General features: G+C 40.2%; 1 protein-coding gene across 3 annotated transcripts in view; it reads right to left on the minus strand.

Moving 5' to 3' along the window:
• Window positions 1-5,740: 5,740 nt before the first annotated feature.
• COL5A2 (collagen type V alpha 2 chain) overlaps window positions 5,741-21,610 on the minus strand; it is a 160,234-nt gene continuing 144,364 nt past the window's right edge. For all 3 annotated transcript variants that reach the window (XM_010713349.3, XM_010713347.3, XM_010713348.3), the window contains 17 exons: window positions 21,291-21,344; window positions 20,413-20,520; window positions 20,259-20,312; window positions 20,025-20,078; window positions 18,940-19,101; window positions 18,720-18,827; window positions 18,168-18,275; window positions 17,982-18,035; window positions 17,512-17,619; window positions 17,346-17,399; window positions 16,065-16,172; window positions 15,178-15,231; window positions 14,080-14,187; window positions 11,995-12,286; window positions 10,638-10,825; window positions 8,252-8,476; window positions 5,741-7,393 (listed from right to left, as the gene is read on the minus strand). In XM_010713349.3, coding sequence (XP_010711651.1) covers window positions 7,247-7,393; window positions 8,252-8,476; window positions 10,638-10,825; window positions 11,995-12,286; window positions 14,080-14,187; window positions 15,178-15,231; window positions 16,065-16,172; window positions 17,346-17,399; window positions 17,512-17,619; window positions 17,982-18,035; window positions 18,168-18,275; window positions 18,720-18,827; window positions 18,940-19,101; window positions 20,025-20,078; window positions 20,259-20,312; window positions 20,413-20,520; window positions 21,291-21,344 — 1,986 coding nt within the window. In that variant the 3' untranslated portion in view covers window positions 5,741-7,246. The remainder of the gene's footprint in view (window positions 7,394-8,251; window positions 8,477-10,637; window positions 10,826-11,994; window positions 12,287-14,079; window positions 14,188-15,177; window positions 15,232-16,064; window positions 16,173-17,345; window positions 17,400-17,511; window positions 17,620-17,981; window positions 18,036-18,167; window positions 18,276-18,719; window positions 18,828-18,939; window positions 19,102-20,024; window positions 20,079-20,258; window positions 20,313-20,412; window positions 20,521-21,290; window positions 21,345-21,610) is intronic.

A 21,610-nucleotide genomic window follows, 5' to 3' on the forward strand; every position in this document is an offset into this window, starting at 1 on the left:
TTTTCCTTTTTTAATTTTTTTTTTTAAACTATTATCATTTCACCCTGCTGTTCCTTCTACAAATGTTTTATTCTCTCAGTCCTTTTCTTTTTATAAAGATGGCCTCTCTCCTGGAGTCCCGCTGCCTAGCAAGAAACATCACTTAAGTGTAACCTTCACTTCCAGAAATATAAAAAAAATGCAAAACAATGCTTAGATGAAGTGACTAACTCAGAGAGTAGGTAAATTATTTTACTTACTATTTAGACACTTCGCACATTCCTGGGGCAGAAAGACTGCTGAGGGCTACCTCCGTATAGTCCCAGGTTTTCCACGCAGAAATATCCTAATAACTTTTCTTAAGTTTCAGGTAGGATATTTTATTAATTTGTTACTCAGAACTGGAAATTCTCTCCGGAATGCCATCTGAGATTCCGTGAGTGTTTCTAAGGGAGATTTTCCTAAATAAAAAATAAAAATTTCCTTTTTGCTTACTCAGCACTAGTGAGACCACACCTGGAATGCTGTGTCCAGTTCTGGGCTCCACAGAGCTAGAGACAGAGATTTAGCAGTATGAGTCCAGCACGGGACTCCAGCAGTCAATATACTCCAGTTGTCTAAATACCCGAGGGAGACTAAGCAGACAAGGGACCCAACCTCCTCTGAATTGATGCCCACTGACAGGGCAATGGGCACAAACCGAAGCATGTGAAATTCCATCTGAACTGAACTGTGAGGGAATTCCAACAAGTTGTACAAGTTGTCCAGAGAGGCTGGGCAACCTCTGTGTGTAGGGGTGCTTAACACCTGACCTCCCTAACAGCTTAAACCATTTTCTTACTTGTCATGCATAATTCATATTCTACAACCTTCTCAACATGCAATGCTCTTCCCACATTTACCAGCCTGGCAACCACTTAGCTCAATTTCAGGCAATGGCAAGACAAAGAAAACCTCGAGTCCCTCAACAAGCAGCAATAAGGAAGTTACTGTTCTGCTCTTAACCCGTATTTAGGGCTCCTTACTTGCCTTCATAGAGAATAATTCTTTCTTATGCTCCAGTCTTTGCTTGCTATGCCTCACAGGCCTCATTACCATTGCTTTTAGCCATGACATTTGCCTGATGCATTCTTCTATTGCGATGTAGTATCCCAGCAGTCTATAGAACTCCAGTAATAAAATCGCGGACATGAATATGTACTATAGCCTAAAGAAAGCTAATAATCAGGTAAGGAAAGCATCTGACAGAGAGAGGCCATTAACTTCTGCACTCACACAGAAACAGCAGAACAACCACTGAGCTAGAGCAAGGCAAAAGGGAAAGGCCCACATGGAAGGAGAGTGGAGAAACTGCACCCTAAGTTGCTCCAGCCTTTTAAAAACAAAAAATACAAGCTAGTTCGTTTTCACTGTCCTTCTGCCACTGATGCATTCATACTCAAACCCGTAAGCTGGAAAAGCCTCATTCCGGGAGGATTCAACCATTAATTCCTTGTTTTCCTCACCCTGTAAGCATCCAAACAGAAAGAGCTCTATGCGGTAAGGCCGGGATCCCCTTAGACACACGCATTCATAGCCACAAGAGTAGGCGACACGTAGTTAATAGGCTCCGCTTTATAATAAGTTGCCACAAGGTGAGAGAAAATAGCCAATTTACTTAAGTGAAGGCCATCCAGCTGGCTGTAGACATCACTCCATCAGGACAGCGGCACTGCTCCATCTCTACTGAGTCCCAGTGGGTGGCAAATACCATATGGTGCTGGTTACAGCAACAGAAGCACAACCACCGGCAACACACAGGCAGACTGATCCAGGCCACTGCAACGTGGAAAGGTATCGCTGTCCGGGTAGAGAACACGGCTGCAATTCAATTGCTCTGGCCTCTGACACACGCTGCAATTACTCAGTCAGTAACACATGACTCTTAATCCCAGGGTTGCGGGTTCAAACCCCACACCAACAATGGAAGTCCCTCCAAATAAAAGCAAACTGTGGCTGCCACAGGGTAGGAAATGCAGCCCCACCTTTTGTCAGGGGCTGATACCCACTGCACTAGAACAGGGGAAGCTCCCAAACAACTGCAACGCCTCAACAACAACATCACATGGGGCAGCACGGCACAAGTTTTTAAGAAAGGGATGAAAATAATCCAAATCTATCTAAAAAGCTCATTTTGCCGTAAGGGAAATCAATAGACCTGCACAGGACATCCAGTTCTTAGGAATCAAACGTCAAGATGGACATAGTCAGATCCCCGTGGATGTCATCAAGAAAATACCTGCCACATCTCTGCTAACTAACAAATATGTCAGAGAAGAGCATAAATGCAGTCCCTACAACCCTCACCAATCAGTCCTGAGGTGACTCCAATCTCTGTGACAAACCCCACATTGGGCATCACACGGACTGTTGTGGTTTAACTTGCTGCGTGGCTCAGGACCACACTGTCATTCACTCCCTCTTCCCAGCGGGATGAGAGAGAGAATTGGGGAAAAAATGGTATAACTCATAGGTTGAGATAAAACTATCTACCAAGAAACAAGAGGAAAAGGCTAATTTTTATGACTATATATATACGCATATACACACACACACACACATATGAATGCATATAACAAGCGATATATATATTTATGACTATATATATGCATACACACACATTTATGAATGCGTATTACAAGCAATATATATAGTTATGACTATATATACGCATACATACACACATATATATATGAATGCATATAACAAGCGATATATATCATTTTGACTATATATACAAACATACACACACACACACACACACACACACGCACACCCCTAAATGAATGCATATAACAAGTGATACATGAGCAATTGCTCACCGCTCCCCAACCGATGCCCAGATAGCCCCCAAGCAGTGCAAGAGAGCCAGATGAATCCCACTCCCTTCAGAATCCTTCCACCTGACGCCATATGGTATTGAATATCCCTTTGGCCAGTTTAAGTCACCAGTCGTAACTCCATTCCCTCCCCAGCTCCTTGGGCCCTTCACTGTGAATGGCTTTGGCTCTACACAACACTGCCTAGCAGCAACTTTATATATCCGTGCTTTATCAACATTGTTTTTCCCCTGGAACCAGAAGATGGCATCATACCGGACTCGCTCAAGACAACAATTCCAACCCACCTGAAACTAAGGCAAGAGCTAAGCTCCTCTGGAAGAAACAAGAGCATTTGATTCTTCTTATATCTACATTATTAGCATTGCTTCATTATGCAGAATATAAAGCAATGCTCATATTGCCCAGCTAAACCACTGGGCTAGGTAATTGTAACACCGTGACCAATTCTCTTCCGTGTCCCTTAAGTTTCAAAACAAATTAACACACAACATCAAGTAGCAGTAAGAGAAAACATCTCAGAGAATGAATAATAGAACTCCTATCAAAATAGAAGGTGAATGACTACTGAAACTAGCCAAACAGTGAAATAAGAACAGATTCAGCACAGACTTGAACCCCAATTCGTCCCTCTTTGTGTTGCAGAGAAACACACTCGTCCATTTCTGGAAATATTTGTTACAACCTTCCTGGCCCACTTAACACATTTGAAAGATCATCCACAATTTTTCTCCCTAAGAAAGAACACATTCTTTGGAAGTTTTAAAATCTAAGAAACCCGCAAGTTATAAACGCTTTAAGAAGCCATCAGTGTTATGAGTCACTGCACGAGAAAAGAAACCCAAGACGGATTCTGAGTATGACAGCAAAGCCCAGGAGTTGAACAATTAAGGAATTCATAGCTCTAGAGTTTGTACTTGGCTGCTTCATTGTTCTCAGAGAGAGAAAGGACGGGATCCTGTTGCACTGATAGGGCAGCTCACAGCAGCTTATAACCAGCCACATCATTACATGCAAAGTCTGATATTTTATGCCAACAGTTCAGTGACACAAGGATAAAAGCTGAACAGTGAGGATACAAGTTTAAGAGCAATCCGGATGCACTGGTTAAAATCTTTTTAACGTCTCAATATGGCTTACGCTTAAGATCCCAGTATGCAGGGACAGCCACATGATGCACACAGCCGTGCACACTTCATGGCCACATCAGAACATTAAAGCTACACTGCATCATCGCTAACTCAGCCGTTATCATCATTCACTATGGTGCCTAATTACTGGTAGCGAACAATGGGATTTCACCTCCTGGATGAGAAGTTAATGGTTGTTGCACAGGTGCATTTGAGAGGTGCCAGCTAGAACCTCAGGGCTCCCAGTACATCTCTCACTCAGACCAGCGTTCTACGGAAGAGTCGCTTAGGAAAAACCAGTAACAATCTCTTGTAACTATGAAATTCATCTCAATTCAGCCTTTGACATTTCATTATGCTATCTGTTCTGAAGTGCCTTTTCCACAATTTGAGGCCATTTGTAACAAAGATAGGAGAGTTGCACTAAATGTCCTAAATAGCTGATATTTAATTAGTGCTACTTTATAAGCTAATCGATGTCTTGTATATCATCATATCATTCAATCTATGCTCTTGGAATTAAAGATGTACTTACCTGAGACTGTACCCACATGGCCAGGTGACAAGAAAAACCACGTTCCCCCGATCCGCCCTTACACCCACTTATCCTATTGTTGTTATTTTTAAAATTATTATAAAGACTCTTTATTTAACTTCACACGAAGGCTCCACCTCAGCTTTTCAGCTATCCTCCAGTGATCTTTTTTTTGTTTGTTAGTTTGTTTTTTTTTACAGAAGACCGTCTCAGGGTGCCTTACAGCTAAAGCTGTCTTTCTCTACTTGATGCGTATCCTTGTGGAAATATTGCGCGCTTCGTATGGAGATGGAGGTGCGATGAGAACGAGTCGAAAAGGCAAACAGTAGGTGCTCTTAGAGTTCTTACCTTCTCCTTCAACAACCTCGCAAAAATAATTACGATAAACACTGATTATGACACTTCACTGACAAAATACAAAAAATTTAAAATAACTTTTGAATATTAACCGTACACCAAATGTTATTTACTTCGTGCATCTGACTGACGCTTAGAGGCACGATCAAAGCCCCTGGATAACATGTTTGCATAATCTTGTCAGAGCGAGCCAACATTCCTCAAATTATTCCCCTGCAATTAATATAGTCTACATTTCTGTTAAGGATCCAATGCGATAAGCCGACTCGTGAATCACATATTAATAGCAGTCATTCTACGCTAGTAGATGAAAAAAATCCTACTGGTTCCTGACAGGGAAACGAAAGAAAACAGATTACGGCGATGAGCATCTTACAGTTCCATGTTCCTAGTCCCACTGAACGTGCACATGGACAATCTGGAAACTTCTAAAGCTCCTACATTTTCAGAAGGAAGAACGGAACTTAAATTCTTGCCTGCCTTGATACAACGCAGCATTATGGCTCGTCCAAAAGCTGTTAACTGTCAGAGCTAACTTACACAGGTACATGGAATCAGATAAATCGCACTTTACCCAGTCTTACGTAAAACCGTCCCAATCTGCAGAGTTTGGCAGCCTTCCCAGCGTTTCCGGTGACAGCTCCATGCAAACTGACTACTGCCTTGCAAAATTTGTGGCAAAATCATGTGTTATTCAGCATACTTTCATTTCCCTATGTGTAAAATACTTCAGGCGAATGCATTGCAAAGAAGTTGTTCAAATAGCAACGAAGAAATTAACGCTTCCATTTATACTTTTCTGGAAATTAATTGATACGGGACACACTGGAAGGAGTTTTACAAAAAGGAAACCACTTAAATAGCGAGAAGCACGTATTTAATTAAATGCTTTGCAAAGATACATGAATAAAGCTATGTGCATGACTTTCTTTTGGGATGGCCCCAGATGTTTATTTTTTGTTTTTTTAATGGAACAAACAAAAAACTTGGAGTGCACAGATGCAATTAAGAAATAAAAAACTAAGTAAGTAATTTTGTACCCACATACTTTACAAAATAAAGCATGCTGGTGGTACAAAACATTTTATACACTGTATGACCAACAAATAAATGCACTGTAACATTGTTCTCTCAAACACTGTAAGCCTAACAGCTAAACTCTGAAAATGATACTGAGTCAGCATCTTTATTTCATCAGCCTTCTACAGAGCCATTTAGCACCATCACTTTTTTGTTTGTTTGTTTTTGCCCTGCCTATCACCTTTCTCAAAATAATATCAGAAGCATAGCACCTTTCAGTACCTAAATTAACTAAACGAATATTAAATGCATCCCAACTTTAAGAGATGAGGTAGCTCACGCTAAGAAAATGATGGTATTTCCTCGCATTGACAGTTAGAGACCAGCAAGTCAAAATTACTGGCAACGCATGTCTGGATGCCAGCTAAAAATCAGGGATTTCTACAATGTCTCTTTTTATTAGCAACTGGTCTGGTACACACACAAATGATCGGCAACATACGTATCACTGGCACCGTATTTAAGACGCTGGCATAATTTGATTCGTAATGGCTTATTAGATGGACAAGTAATGGAAAACAATCAACATGTGTTGGTTTTGCTATATATATCGAAGATCAATAATAATTTAATGGAAATGCACAGATACATCGTGAGAAGTGACATCAGGCTTCAAAACTTAAGAAACAGGACACTTTTTCTGAAATCTTGTATTTACCCCAGTAGTAATTCTACTTCATAAATTAATCATGGCTGTAGAAAACTCTTACGAGCCGACTGTTACATAGAAAAGCGCAAGAAAGACAATGCCAGATTCAGATGATCCTGTCTGAGAGATTTCTGTCTGCAAGAGACATGAATAGCTATTACTGTAGCAACCACAGGAAGATAAACTGGGGTAGAGAGAGTAGATACGACTGAAAAATATCAAACAGTTCACAAAAGCGCTCCACTTTTCTGTTATTCGTTATGCATCCAAGCAAAAGAAATTACCATTAGAGCTTTACATAGTCCCACATAAAAACTATCTATTTTGAATACTTGTAATTTCTGAAGTAATCTGAAAGATAAGCAAGGAAAAGGATTCGTGTTATTTTTAACAAGGCGGTCCTCGTTTCTCTTATAATTTTACTGCTGTGCAAAAAGTTGGTTCAACCATTTAAAACGTAACGTTTGTAAGTAAAATAAATATTCAGAAGGAGGCTGGGCATTTCGAAACTGTATATACAGTGCTGATCCGATATCAGCCATTACTTCAAGAGTCTCAGGATTAACTTCAATCAGTCTAAGTTCATGAGTTTAATTGCTGTTGCGGCTGAATACCATGTTAATTTCCCCCCTTACTCTTACACAAAACAAACTGGCCCAATTTCAATTCCAAATTCCTGGTCAGTGCTGCCAACATCCACCGGCGCGATATCTATGATAGGCAAGCGTGCCACGTTCTGCGTTCTGTACTCAAAGACCGTCTTGCCCACGTTGCCATTACGTTTCTGAAAGACAAAATAAAAGAAGAATTAATCCAGATCTCATCTGAAGTCCAGGCTGGGTGAGCCAACTGTCTCAGATACTTCAGGATTATCTCACTGTACCTCTGCTGAGCAATCCTCTCCTTTCTGCACTGAACCTTATTTTAAAACGTCTATGTCTCGCTTTCATCGTGATGAACAGACCTGTCCAAATGATACAGGAGGATTTCCCCCTCAAGACGGATTGATTTTTCCTTTCATTATTAATTTCTTCTTTCTTTGTGTATGTACCTGCACACACATACTTTAAGTACATTCCTTTAAAACACAGTATTCTTATTTATATCAAGTGCAAGACTAAGCTTAGTGAAATTTTGCCCGTCTCTTGGATTTGACTGAGAAGGCTATTGACAAAATCTACGCTACACTCACTCGCTGGATTTAAGGCTACTACAACTTTCTGGGGAGGAACGTTTTTTCCTCTCCATTTCAGTCAGTCTGAAATGACTAAATACCAATGATTTCTCTCTCGAGTACTGCCGCAATAATCCTACCCATTTGGCAGACCGATGCTTAAGATTATTTGATGTATGAGATTTCACACAGAACTAAGAAACATTGTTTGGAAAAATGCTAATTGCTAAGTTAACTATCTCAGCATGCTGACTAATAACCAGTATTTTTGAAATATCCTCTAAAGACATTGATTGTACATACTGAGAATTGTAGTAGAATGCCTATTCAGTTACTTCTGTAACTCATGGTGAAATTTTGCAGCGTTATATTTTTCGTATTCTACGGATTGCTTTCCAAATCAAGAATCGCCACCATCAAAAGCTTGCAGTCCCGTTCTCCCATACCAACAACAGAAAGGCAACTTACAGAACAGCTATCGTGAAGAACAGTGTATCTGAATCTGCTGTTTCCCTCCGCCTTTATCTCCAGGTCATTGGCCCCTTTCAGAATGACAGCTTTCTTCAGGTTTTTAGTTTGGTCATCCATGTACCCAACGCTGTTCTTACAGATGTAAGTGATATTCTGGGAAGCTTCCTTCGACAGGAGGCGCAGGAATGTCATTTGAGTGACAGCTCTATCCCCGTACACAAACTGAGAAGACATGAAATAGAGCACCATTCATTAAAATTCAATAACAGCTTCTGAATTGTATTAACATGTCATTACTATAGCTCTTCCCAGACATGACTAGAGAAGCTTTACTAAATAAAATCTAAGAGTGATTTCTTTCTTAATTGCTTGGCGGCCGAGGACGAAGAAACGATAGCCTGTAGCAGGGATCATTTTGGGAGAGTTTTTGCCATTAAGCTTTGTAGCTGAACAACAGAAAGGCAGAACAAAATAGAGCTTTACAACAACCTCAACTTGAGTGAGAAAAGTCAAGCTGAGAAAGTGTACCCACTATACTGCAACTGCAGCAGCTGGTTTTCTACAGGTCATGCACCACATGAGGAAAGTCACAAACAGCCAGTTTGACTATATAAAATACATCTGCATATAGATATCCATCACATAATTAGCTTCAGCAAAAACTGAATGTTTCATCATATGCCATCGTTTCTAATAAACATTTTAACAGTACTACTATGAATGACACAGGTGTTTGAATTCTTGACAATTTTTCCCCTCTTGAGAAGATTTCCCTTGATTCGTGCTTAAAGAATCGTTACACCATAGAAATAAAGTTAAGAATGACTAAAAATGAAAATGTTTCACTGGAACTGGAAAGGAAAAAGAAAATTCTACATGTCACAGCTGACATTTATTGTAATATGTTAGCTTAGCAACATCAGACATGTATTTTTTAGAATCCGTACTAAATGCTTATAACTACTAAACAGTTCCTAATGCAAGCTACTGATTTGGGCAGCAGTTTCAGAAATGAAATATTCTTTTACCGTTTTCCTCAAAATCGCAGAATTACAGAATGGCCTGGGTTGAAAAAGACCACAATGCTCATCTTGTTCCAACCCCCTGCCACATGCACGGTCGCCGACAACCAAACCAGGCTGCCCAAAGCCACATCCAGCCTGGCCTTGAATGCCTCCAAGGATGGGGAATCCACAACCACCTCGGGCATCCTTTTCCAGTGCTTCACCGCCCTCTGAGTGAAAAACTTTTTCCTATAATCTAACCTAAACCTCCCCCATCTCAGTTTAAAACCTTTCCCCCTTGTCCTATCGCTATCCATCCTCATAAACAGCCCTTCCCCCTCTTGTTCATACACTCGCTTCCAGTATTGGAAGGCCACAACAATGACTCCCCGGAGCCTTCTCTTCTCAAAATTAAATTATCATTTCTTACTCCAAAGAGCGCAGGACTTAAAAACAAAAAAACCTGTATATGTAGTTCCACGGGCAGCTAAATGTCAACTGTGACCTCTTGGGTCAAGGAAATTTGTCCAGAAATTCACATTAAGTGAAAGCATCTCAAAAAAAGCAACCAATACCACATCTTTTCTTAACGCTATATCTGTTCGCAAATCTAACCTGTCAACAGGAACTTCCTGATTGATAAAGTTCCTGTTACATTTACCCATTACATATCCATTTTAAAGACAATTGCTGTAGGTGAAGTAAGAACTGAAAATTTATTTTCAGTTTTAATTTAATGAACCAGGAATAAAAATCATAAGAAGGTGGTAAATTCATTATATGTTTTACATAGCATGAATTACTGTCATTTGGCAGGACCATTCAGCCCAGCTGAAGAAGCAGGCTTATCACAGAGAGAAAACTGAACAGAAAGCTAAGGACGAGGTGTTGGTTTGCCTATAAACCGAAGACTCAGTATTCATTACTTGAAAACTAATGACAACCTTATTTTCTGCAAACAGATTCAATGAGAGAATTTAAAGTGAGTCTTGTAGTTTTTCTGCAGTGAAGAGCTTTCTTTCACTAAGCGTAGAAATCAATTAAAACATGAGCAACTGCAGTAACGTATTAGGGCAAACGTACACATTAAGGACAGAGGTAGTAAGTTTCTGAAGTAGCTTGTCAAAAAAGCTGACAGTTTTTAGGGCCGAGAGAAATAAACATCTACCAACAGTGGCAGATCAGTCCTTACACAATTTTTTCCCCTTCCTGTAATAACTGTATGGTAACAACTAATTGTATATAAGGCAGTCCAATCAACAAACAAAATGTTCTAACTGGAATCAAATTTGCTCAGTAGAGCAGAAGAAATTCTAAGTCAAAAGGAAATAAAATTCACCACAAGCACCTAATTCTTGAAACTAAATACATTTATTTACCTGTGATCCCCTGTTCATTTCAAGGCCGTACCAAACGGGCTTCAAGTCAGATGATCTGCTGGCCCACCATGTTTTACGTGGGATAGTTGATGGATTTGCAGAAATGCAGGTCTCTCCAGTTTCCATGTTGCAGTATACTTTTATGGCATCTTCAACACATCCCTGATTGGGATCAATCCAATATTCACCTGCCAAGGATATAAAATAATTTCTGTTATGTTACCAAGATTCTTAAGGTAATAGGGAAGATACAAATAAAACAATGCCTCAAAAGTACAAAACACAAGGAAAAACAAGTGTTAGCTTCACGTAACCACCCAATATTGGCATGCACTTCGCTTTCAAGTCACTTCAGACGCAAGGCAATCACCATTTCAAGTATTCCCCAATTGAGGAATCGAGACGTGACTGTTGTTTAAGGTTAAAGTTGCTCAAATCTATTTCAAAGCTCCTGGTCACTGCAAGTGCACAGAGAACATGTACGGGTTAGACAAATTTTTGCTGCAGATGCCTCTCCTAACTTTGATGCTGGTGGCAGTACACCAGGAAACTAGGGAAAAGACGGTAGGGGGTACAAAAAACTATCTGCCTTTCAGTCTATCAGTGGCAACTCATTAATTAATCCGACTGTCACGTTCGCATTTTACCACCTACCAACTGCCAGTAAGAAGCAGCAGCAAAGAACGCTGGATGGAATGAAGTCACGGGTCATCAATCCTATTTTGATTAGTATTATTTTGAGCTAATAGCAATTAAGCAAATATTCACAACTTATGTAACTATCTCTCTCTGTCATCATTTAAGCAGTACTAACTGCTGGTAACTTTCAGAAGCCGACAGTCATGATTTTACAAGCAAAAATAGATAAAAATATGAACGGAGGGGTTCAGCCTCTTCTCCTATGTAACCAGCATTAGGACTAGAGGAAATGGCATTAAGTCATGCCAAAAGCATTTGGATTGGATATAGGAAAAATCTCTCCTCAGAAGGAGTGGTGAGACACTGGAACAGGCTGCCCAGGGATGCGATGGAGTCACTGACCCTGGAGATGCCAAAGAAACACAGATGTGGCACTGAAGGACACAGCGCACGTCGTGGTGACGGGCTGATGGTTGGACTAGCTGATCTTAGCAGTCTTTTTCAACCTTAACGATTCCATTCTATATACCAAATGAATATATGCGGCGTCTATCAGAATATATATCTAATAGGCAAGAAGAAATACTTTCCTGCGTCAGGTAAGTTTTTGAGTTCCTACTGTTCACGCTGGATTAGACCCGACTCCAAACTACACGCTTTTTCATGGCTACGTATACAGTGGAAATAAGACAGACTCTTATGGCGTGTATACACTCACCGCTCTTCTTGGATGGGTGGCACAGTTTCAAGTCATCACAAGTTCGCGCCGGGTGTTTCTTCGAACCATCTGGGCTGCGCATAGTCTCAATCTGGCTGCTCAGTGACTTGAGCGTGGCATGGACTCCCGGGTCTGTTTTATTGTGGTCATCAGGAGCTGCTTCATCTTCAGTAAACTCTGGTAGCGGATCTGCCATAGCATCATCATAGTGTCCCATGATGTCACCAATTGCAGCAGTGAGGTGGCCTGGAGGTCCTGGTGGACCAGGAGGGCCAGGATCACCTGGCGGACCCTAAAGTACAACACAACAAAAAAAATGGCAATGGAGGCACAACGGAGTAAATACTAAACAAAATGACAAGAGAAGCCAGTCACTAAATAACAAAACTTTGGGGCCATTCACTCTGACGCGCAGGATAAACTCACGTATAGGTAAACACTGCACACTTGCAATAACAGAGAAAAGAGGTAAGCACTGTGCATGAGGTAGTGCACTCTCATATTAGAGTTGCACCCTGCTTCACATCTTCACTGTCTGTCTTAATACCTTCCTCAACTTCTTCACAATTTAGCTTCCAGACAACAGCTGGAAGAAGTCAAAGCCTCTCGGTTCCAGTTTTTGTTTTCTTTTGTTTTTAAGTCATCTGTCCCCCCTTGTTCTCAAATCCCAGCCTAATAGCTTTATTTCCACACAGCTGCAAGCAGTTTTCAGAGCCATCTAAAACTCCTGCCTACCCTGAGTCAGCTCAAGCACACTCTCTATTAGTAAAACCCAGAGGAAAAAATTGGCAATAGAAATACCTATAGATTTATCCTGCAACAGATCACCAAGATGTCAAAGAGAATCCACGTCATACTGACTTGGAACCGTAAGAATTTTCCCAAAAAACAACATTTTCCCTAATGTTGAGGTCTTTCTGTCCATCTGTGATATCTACAGAGGCATCTGAGTCCTGAGATAAACAACCTATCTGTCAGCAAACGTTATACGTCCACCTGCACGTTTCGAGAGCTCTTCTTTGTCAACAGAAAGCCTGCAATATATCCACACTGTAAGCCTGATGCTCTGGTGCACAAGATGGTATATTTTAATGCGGCACTTCCTTTGAGGATAATTACTTCAGAATTCACAACTAGTGTTCCAAATTATGATAGAGCATACAGCCGAACTAATGTATGCTCCATCTCTCATATGAAACACCATTTCTTTTTTGTTCCAATTACTAGTTGCACGCAAGTCAACATGAGAAGCAAGACTGAAAATACTGCCATGTAGTATTTCTTGTGCTGTCTCATCATATAAATAACTATTTGGATACACATGTTATTCTACACAGAGTATTCATTCACATTCACGGTTCATGTTTCAGCAGAAATTGAAATAATGTTAATTGGTAGAAATTAAAATGAAATAGAGTCAATATTAGCACGTGATAAAGACAGCAAACATCATGAATGTTTATTCTATCACGTGGAAATAAACAGCTGAAAATGCCTTGTCTAGCTTGTTCATTTAGGAACGTTTATTCTACCTTTTCTACCTTATTTCTCAAAACGAGCAATGTCATTTCTTAGTTCTTCACACAATTACCTGTGCCACTCCTTTCTCAAATCCCTCCTGTTTCTATCTGTCTGATGATGATACAACATACGTTTTATAAATTAGGTTATCATGACTTGATAAATTTGCAATATGCCGGCTAGATTTAGAAAAGTTTTAGACTTAGGCCAAAATATTATGAGTTTGTTAGTTGCTCGGTGGCTTGAAATTTCAGTCTGAAGGTCAGCTGAGCTCAGTACTAGTTTGTGCTATGATCAATGGACTGAAGCATTTCCTGAACCCAAAGCACTATAGAGCAAGCTGCTGGATATCTCGGTGATTAAGACCGGGGATGTCAAGAGGTTCACAAGATAATGAATGAGATATTAGGCCTTCTGTTGCATGGTCACCCCAGTTAGCTGTTGGAGAAACTGTTTCTGGTTTCACGATGTGTCTGGAGTTTGTGGATGTCTGTTTAAGTGCTGCAACGTACTGTGACAATCTCTCATTATTTTCAAGTAAACTCTATATTTCCATCAGCTTACCTCAGGACCAGCTTCTCCTACACTTCCTCTAACACCAGGAGGCCCGATTGGCCCCAGTGGTCCAGGACTTCCATCTTTGCCTGAAGGACCAACTGGACCTGGGGGACCCTACACAAAATTGGAGACAGAAGAAACCTATTTTAGCCATCAACAGCCAAGTTACACAAAACCACCTTTCTACAGACAATCGCAAAATTTCGTAACGGTAATGTAGGGGTTGGAATGGACTTCTGGTGCTCCCCCAGTTCAACACCTCGCTAAAGCACACCCCCAACAGCAGGTTACATGGGAAAGTTTCTGGGCAGGTTTTAAATATCTCCAGAACAGGAGAATCCACACTGTCTCTGGGCAGCCTGCCCTGCAGCGTTCTGTAACTCTAAGAAAGACGTTTTTCCTTATGCTCATATGGAACTACTCGTGTTCCCATTTGCACCTGAAGCTCCTTGTCTTGCCGCTGGGCACCACTGAGAAGAGCCTATTCAGCAAGCAATACAATTATTTGTATTACCAAACTTCAAAAAAATCCTTTTTGTTCTCTAATGCTTAAAAGGCAGTTTCAATGTTCTTCCAAAGTCAGTCACCTCAGACAACATAGTTTGAATTCAGTGACTAACTTTGTTGAAAAGATTTAATCAAGTCCAACTTCAAATGCTAGGTCGTAGAGCAGCCACTGTATGCCCACATTCATACAGACCCAGAGACATCCCGCTACTCAAGAACATACAAAAAAAGACTTCTTATTTATCACGGGTCAGTGATACATCCCCAGGGTATCGGCAAGTCCATAAAGTACAACAGCCACCTATGTGGTTTTGCATCAGATGTAGCGCGTCTGTATTAAGAAACTGCATATCTGTAGTTCTCCCAAACAGTTCATCTAGCTCTCTTCATCTAACTTCCTTGTCCTAGCTTTTTTCATCTCACTACATTTTATGTTAAGCCCCCATTTATTTATCAAGGTAACGTCTCTCAGCAAAAAATATGGCAATAAACCCATTATATTGAAATCAATAACAGCCAGTAAATTAAAACTCTCATAGAAATCTAACTGTGGAAAAAATTAATGGAAAAAGTCCCAGACTGAATCTTTATACTCACCCGAGGACCAAAGGGGCCTGGAATGCCGGGACTGCCCTGTTCACCAATAGGGCCCTAAACAGAAAAAGTTACCTTTATAATTGTGATATTTAAGGCACGTTCTTTTAGTCTTAAAAAGACACTGTGCAATCTAGACCTTTGTGTGTGAATACATCTATATTATTTCTTAATAATGCTCAGTACCTTTCCCTCTCCTGATTAGTTTTCATCTTATTCTTTTTTTCACAAAGACATGGCATCAACAGCAATCTCAATTCAAGTGAATAGAAGAATGGTGCTTAGGTACTGAAAAATTTTTTTCTGCAGAACAAGTTTGCTTCATGTCACTTACAATCAGTGCTATTATTAAGTCCAACGATGCTTCAGGTGGTGCTTTATTTGTTTTGGTGGGCTTTTTTTTGATTGAATCATTGCCCTACTGGTTGAAACATTCACCTCTTACACATCATCAGTGACCAGCTGTCAAAAAATTAATTTCCCTTATTTCCCATCAACTGCCACCGAATTCATTAAGTTCTTACAAGTACCGGAGAGAAAGCGACTGTCATAGTCCTCGTGAGATTTTGGATTGGATTTCCTGACTGTTAAAATACACCGGCAAAAAATACTCCGTGTTCCAATGTAATTACCCAAAGGAACCAATTTCTGAATAGTAGAGTGCAGTTCTTGCAAAGCGAAGGTTTACTTCACTACAAAGTAGTATTGTAAAATTGCAGTAAAAATTATTAGCAAGCGCAGACAGACAGGCCACCCAAAACAACCTAATGAGAAAAACAAACAAAAAACCTAACTTGTACTTCTGCTCTTCTTTTCAGTTTTTGTTGTGTTTCTAACACATGGCTTAACTACCACGGAAATATGATTACAGTATAAACAAATCAGCTTACAGGAGGACCAGGAAGACCTTGAAGCCCAGTGAAACCTCGGTGTCCCTTCTGGCCCCTGTCACCTCGATCTCCATTGTCACCTTTGTCACCACGAGGCCCTTGTGGACCCTGTAACAATCAGTTATTGTATGTAAAATTCCAAACTGAGAAACGAAAAGAACCACTCATTTTCTTTGAGGTGCTACATTAACAACTCCTTCACTTCTAAAGTGAAAAACAATACGATACTGAGGCAGCTCCAAGAATTCCAATTGTTACCGAAGTAATAAGCAAACAATTACAAAAAACTGTGTTATACTTAATTACAAGTGCGATAGGCTTAGTCTGCTTAACTTCCTAATACAGTAAAAAAAAGTCTAAGAACTGTAATAATAATACTAAATAAATTACACCATGAAATTAATATCTTTGTCTTACTGGATATAGGAAATTACTTCCACGGCCAAGACTGAAGTATTACAAACCTTTCACAGGCTTGTAACAATAAACAGAAAGCTTCCGTGTTGCACTTTCAATTCTTGAAGCTCCTTTTGCCTTCGTTATGATTGAAGTACAAGTGAAGTTACACTGCCTAACCGCAGACAGCAGTGTTTGGGTTCCCTGGTACAAATGGCTGGGTTCTCCTGCTCTCTATTTCATTCTTGTCATTTTAGAATGACAATTTCCATACTAATTCAAGAACCATTGAAAAAAATGGCTCGTGCTCTCAGTTCTACGTTTCTTATCACAAGTTTCATGCTAAACTTCTCAGTGCCAAATACCAAATAGTTTATCAACAGCATCATTATCACTACTCAATAAACATTTCTTTCACTCGTAAGACTTCTGCTTAGGCTCTGGACAACATACTTTCTATTTCCCAAGTTTGCTATTCATTTTTCTCCTATGTTGGATTATATAAGAATGACGTAACGCAAAAAGATGGGGTTTGTTTGCTTTTCTAATGGATTGAATTCAGATTCTTCTAAGCTGAGTAAGGCAGTTTCATGGGAACAGGTGTTTTTTTTTCTTTTCTATTTCTGCCATTTTGATCTAATATTCTGCCTTTAGCATTCATTCCTGCACTCATCAAGTGAACTGCCAGACAGATCATAGCCAATTAGTGACTCAGGTCTACCATGCTCTGGATAGCATCATGCTCCAAAGAGACTTCAAAAGCATTTGGAAATCAAAGCACTTAATGTTGAAGCTTTGCTCAATATTCTGATTCGGGCTCTGTTTCTCACACTCTGTCCTGTTTCAAGTATCTCAGATAAAAATCAGAGATAACAGAAAACTTACAGGCAAACCTCTTTTTCCTGCACGGCCTGGGGGACCCACTGGCCCTCGAGAACCCTAAAAGATTGCACAGAGAGAACATGTCAATCAATCTACAAAAGTAGACAATACTATACATATATAAAGTAACAAATTATTAAAACCAAACCAAAACAAACAAGTCACTTACAGTTTCACCTCTTTGACCTGCATCTCCCGGAGGTCCAACAGGACCTGGAGTTCCAGGACCTCCTGGAGAACCAGGTAAGCCTGCAGGGCCAGGCTCACCACGATCACCCTGAAAAACAATCATTTCAGTATTATTTATCTGAAGAGAATGGAAGAACACTAAAACAATAACAAGTTAGCATTCTCAACGTATTTTCCCCTAAACCATGAGACATTAGCACTACTAATCTATTTTCTCACACCTACGATCAATAAAGATATTCATTCTGAAAGAACTCAAGTCTGAGTTTCCAGGGACAGGTGTACTTAGCCAGGTGTCAATTTTGAGATTATCTTCTTACTCAAAGCTGTAATATGCTTTTAAAGCAAATTCTTCATACCAGTTTACTGAATAAAAAAACAAAAACCCGCTAAAAAAAAACATCTTAACATTGAGATTTACAGATTTAAGAAAAAAAAACTAGTTCTTACACGCTCTCCAACAGCTCCATCTCGTCCTGGAGTACCATCATTACCAGCAGGTCCCTAGAGTTATGAAACATGTAATTGCCATCGATTAGCTCCATAATCTCACACTTACACAAGACGAACTAGAAATCTGTCTTGCTTTTATTATTATTTTTTTTTTCCTGCATATTCCTAGGCTCTCATACTTACTTCTGGACCAGCTTCCCCTACAGGTCCAGTGGCACCAGACTGGCCAATAGGTCCTGGGGGTCCTTTATCACCAGGTGGCCCTGTGGGACCTTGTTTTCCTGGCGTACCCTAAAAGAAATGAGAAATACCACATCAACATTTTAATCAATGAAAGAAGAGAGCGCAAGAAAAATAATGCCTGTAAGACACCGCTCATGAAGCTCAAACTACCCTCAACATTTTTGTCTTCCTAAAACTAAAAATTAAGGAAAGTATTTGCAGTGGAAACGTAAGCTACAGCTTGAACCAGTGCTTGAGCCTGGTGGGAAGGCAGGGCCAATCCAGGAGAGCTCAGGTCCATGCAATGCATCTGAATTGTAGGAAGGGCTGGAGCCAGGATCTACCCTCTCCCAGAATTCATTTAAGAGTTAGCAGCGGAGGCAAGGGGATCTTGCCAAAGATCTCTGCATATCCTGGATCTCACGAGGGTAAGCAGATTGGTGCACTAAGCTCTCATCCCACAAAGACGATGAGAATATCCAAGGCTGGTATACCAGTTGGGCTGCTACTTACCGCAGGACCAGGCAGGCCTGGCATGCCTCTTTCTCCTCTCTGTCCTGGCATACCAACAATACCTCTTTGACCAGTAGTTCCTGCTGGACCCGGGGGACCATCTGGACCCTGAAATTCACAGGAGATAATATGATGCTACCATAATTTCTGTAGTAATAACACGACAAGACCAAGCCTAGAGTTAGTTGAGGGAGAAGTAATGACGTGAACAAAGACATACCGGTTGCCCATCTTCCCCTGCGTCACCCTTGTCTCCAGGACCACCAGGGGGCCCAGCTGGTCCTCGGTCACCCACACGACCGTGAGAACCAGGATCACCACGAAGACCTGGGGGACCTTCTTTTCCTGGCTCGCCAACAGGCCCAGCAGGCCCTGGAGCTCCCTAATAAGATGTTTAAAACTTCGTTACAATTGACATTACTCTGATCAGGACAAACAACCACCAAGGACTGTTCTTTTTAGCAACTTCACATATGAACTCCGGGAGGAACAACCTGTGACAGAGCACAGACGTAGTATAATCTCACATACAGCAGTGCTAGACTCCCAGGAGTTTGAAATTACATCCATGCTCAAGCCTTCTTTCCTCATTCTATCACAATTTTAAATCCCTCCTTTAAAAGGCGCTTTTTATTTATTTTACTTCTACTATACAACTACTGCTAGAACATTCTTTGGCCGTTGTTTCCAGTATAAATCAAGCTCACGTTCAACATTTTGAGTCATGTGGTCCTAAGGAGTGCTGTCACTAGCCTTCATTCATTTCTCAAATAGGAGAATCTAAAGGAATTCACATTCGTATTAGGTTTTTTCCATCGACTTCACCTTTGGGCAAACTTAGCATGACTGCCATTTATTTCGTACTAAAATTACTCTGTGAAGATGAATCTTTACCTGTTTGATCCACAGCTAAGTATTCTTTTTTCTCAAGAGTTTCTAAGAAATTTTACACAGAGATTTGGGTTTGTGTTTTAATTTTAATGGATCTCGTGAGTAACTCCGCTAACATGAAACTAGTAGAGGCCTCGCTCTTTTTTACAAGAACTCTCGTAACGTCAGTCACCACAGAAGAAAAACAAAAGATTAGATTGCCACTTAGTTAACCTTGCAGAGTAGTTTGAGAAGCTAACACGAAGTCTAACTAAGCAGTACTTAATCCAGTCAAGTCACAAGTCAGTGTTGATAAACTGCTCTCTTTGATAGCATGACATGATAAACACTGCTTCATGCTTCACACTATTTTATTCAAATGTTCAATAACTGAGTTATAATATGCACTTATTACTGAAAAGTCAATTGACTTACAGTAGGTCCAGGAGGTCCAACTCTTCCAGCAGATCCTGGGAATCCAGTAGCACCCTAAAACATTTTAACATCAACTTTACTAAAAGAAATACAGCATTAAAGTTACCTGAAGAGCTCTTAACCAAATTAGTGAAACTGCAAAATACAAGCTGAGATAGGAATGGCACGCACATTGCACAAAATTGTCACATTAGATTCTCTACAGTTACCTCACAAAAAATGAAGTCTACTTACAGGGGGACCTTGAGTTCCTCGACCACCTTTCAGACCAGGAACACCTGAAGGTCCCTAAGAGGAAAGGACACAGAGGAGTGATGGTGAACACTCAGAAGACTTTAAGCAGGATCGATCTATGACACCATTCTCTGACGATGCTGCTTGTACTCACTGGTGGACCAGGAGATCCAGCAAGCCCCTGAGGTCCTGGAGATCCAGCATCTCCTTTCTGTCCGGGTTCCCCAGGTTCACCTTTCACACCCGGCTGACCATCAGGACCCTATAGGAAATTATAGAAGAAGCACCAGATTAGAGAATACCACATCCTTCTAACCCAACAGGTCACTTGGCAGAGACCATCTAGAAAGCAAAATAAAACATTAAACAAAACAGCGCACTTGCGCATTAGGTAAAGTCAAGGGAAATGTAATCATTCATCACAGTCTGCAGAAGATGACAGACAGGATTTCCTGAAAATTCCGTGAAGTCAGAATTCTCATTAATTCATTAATTTTCTAATTAATATTTTTCATTTCATTAGATTTCGTATTTTCCTCAGACCCTTTTCCATTTGTCAAAGAAACTTAACCGACATTATTCTTTTCCAGTCTTTTCTTTCCAACAGGGAAAGCAGGCACCTAACTCCTTGCGATGTGAAGTTTGAGGTACTCACTGTAAATCTCACGCATTTTCTTTTTATTCCATGAAGTCATACCATCATCCACTAGTCACAGAGTAATTTTTGCTACCTTCAGTAGATGACACTTCACAATCTGTATCGTTTTAATATCAAAGGAACAACTAAGTGTATTCATGAAGGTATGAAATCCAGTGAAAAGTTACATCATCTCTTGAACAAAGCTATTTCTCTATCATCTAGGATGTTCATTGGCCCTCTTCACTACTTAGTAAAACGATGGGAAAAAGAAACAGATCCTTTTCCAACATTAAGGGGACTCACCTTCCAAAACACTGCAGTATTATTCATAATGAAATAAACTAAGTCAAAGCATGACTAAAAGAAAATCTTTAGTATTACGAAACACATACCGGAGGACCAGCAAAACCAACAGCACCAGTTGGGCCATTTTCTCCTCGAGAACCCTATTTTAAAAAACAGAGTGATTTTAAGTAAAATAAACACCTGTTTATAGACAGTAATTTTTGTAAGCTAATCAAGAAGAAAGCAAGCTATTTACTGCTGCGTGATTATATACTTGCTCTATTAATCGGAATCAAGTGATCGTTTAATCACACAATAAAAGATGCTGACTATGACTATACTGCCTGCCACTTGGTCAAGACAACAAGAATTTTTGGAACTTAGAGACAGAAGACATGCAAACAGTAGAATAACAATAGGAGGAATT

This window comes from Meleagris gallopavo, chromosome 7, assembly GCF_000146605.3.
Source record: "Meleagris gallopavo isolate NT-WF06-2002-E0010 breed Aviagen turkey brand Nicholas breeding stock chromosome 7, Turkey_5.1, whole genome shotgun sequence".
NCBI lineage: Eukaryota > Metazoa > Chordata > Aves > Galliformes > Phasianidae > Meleagris > Meleagris gallopavo.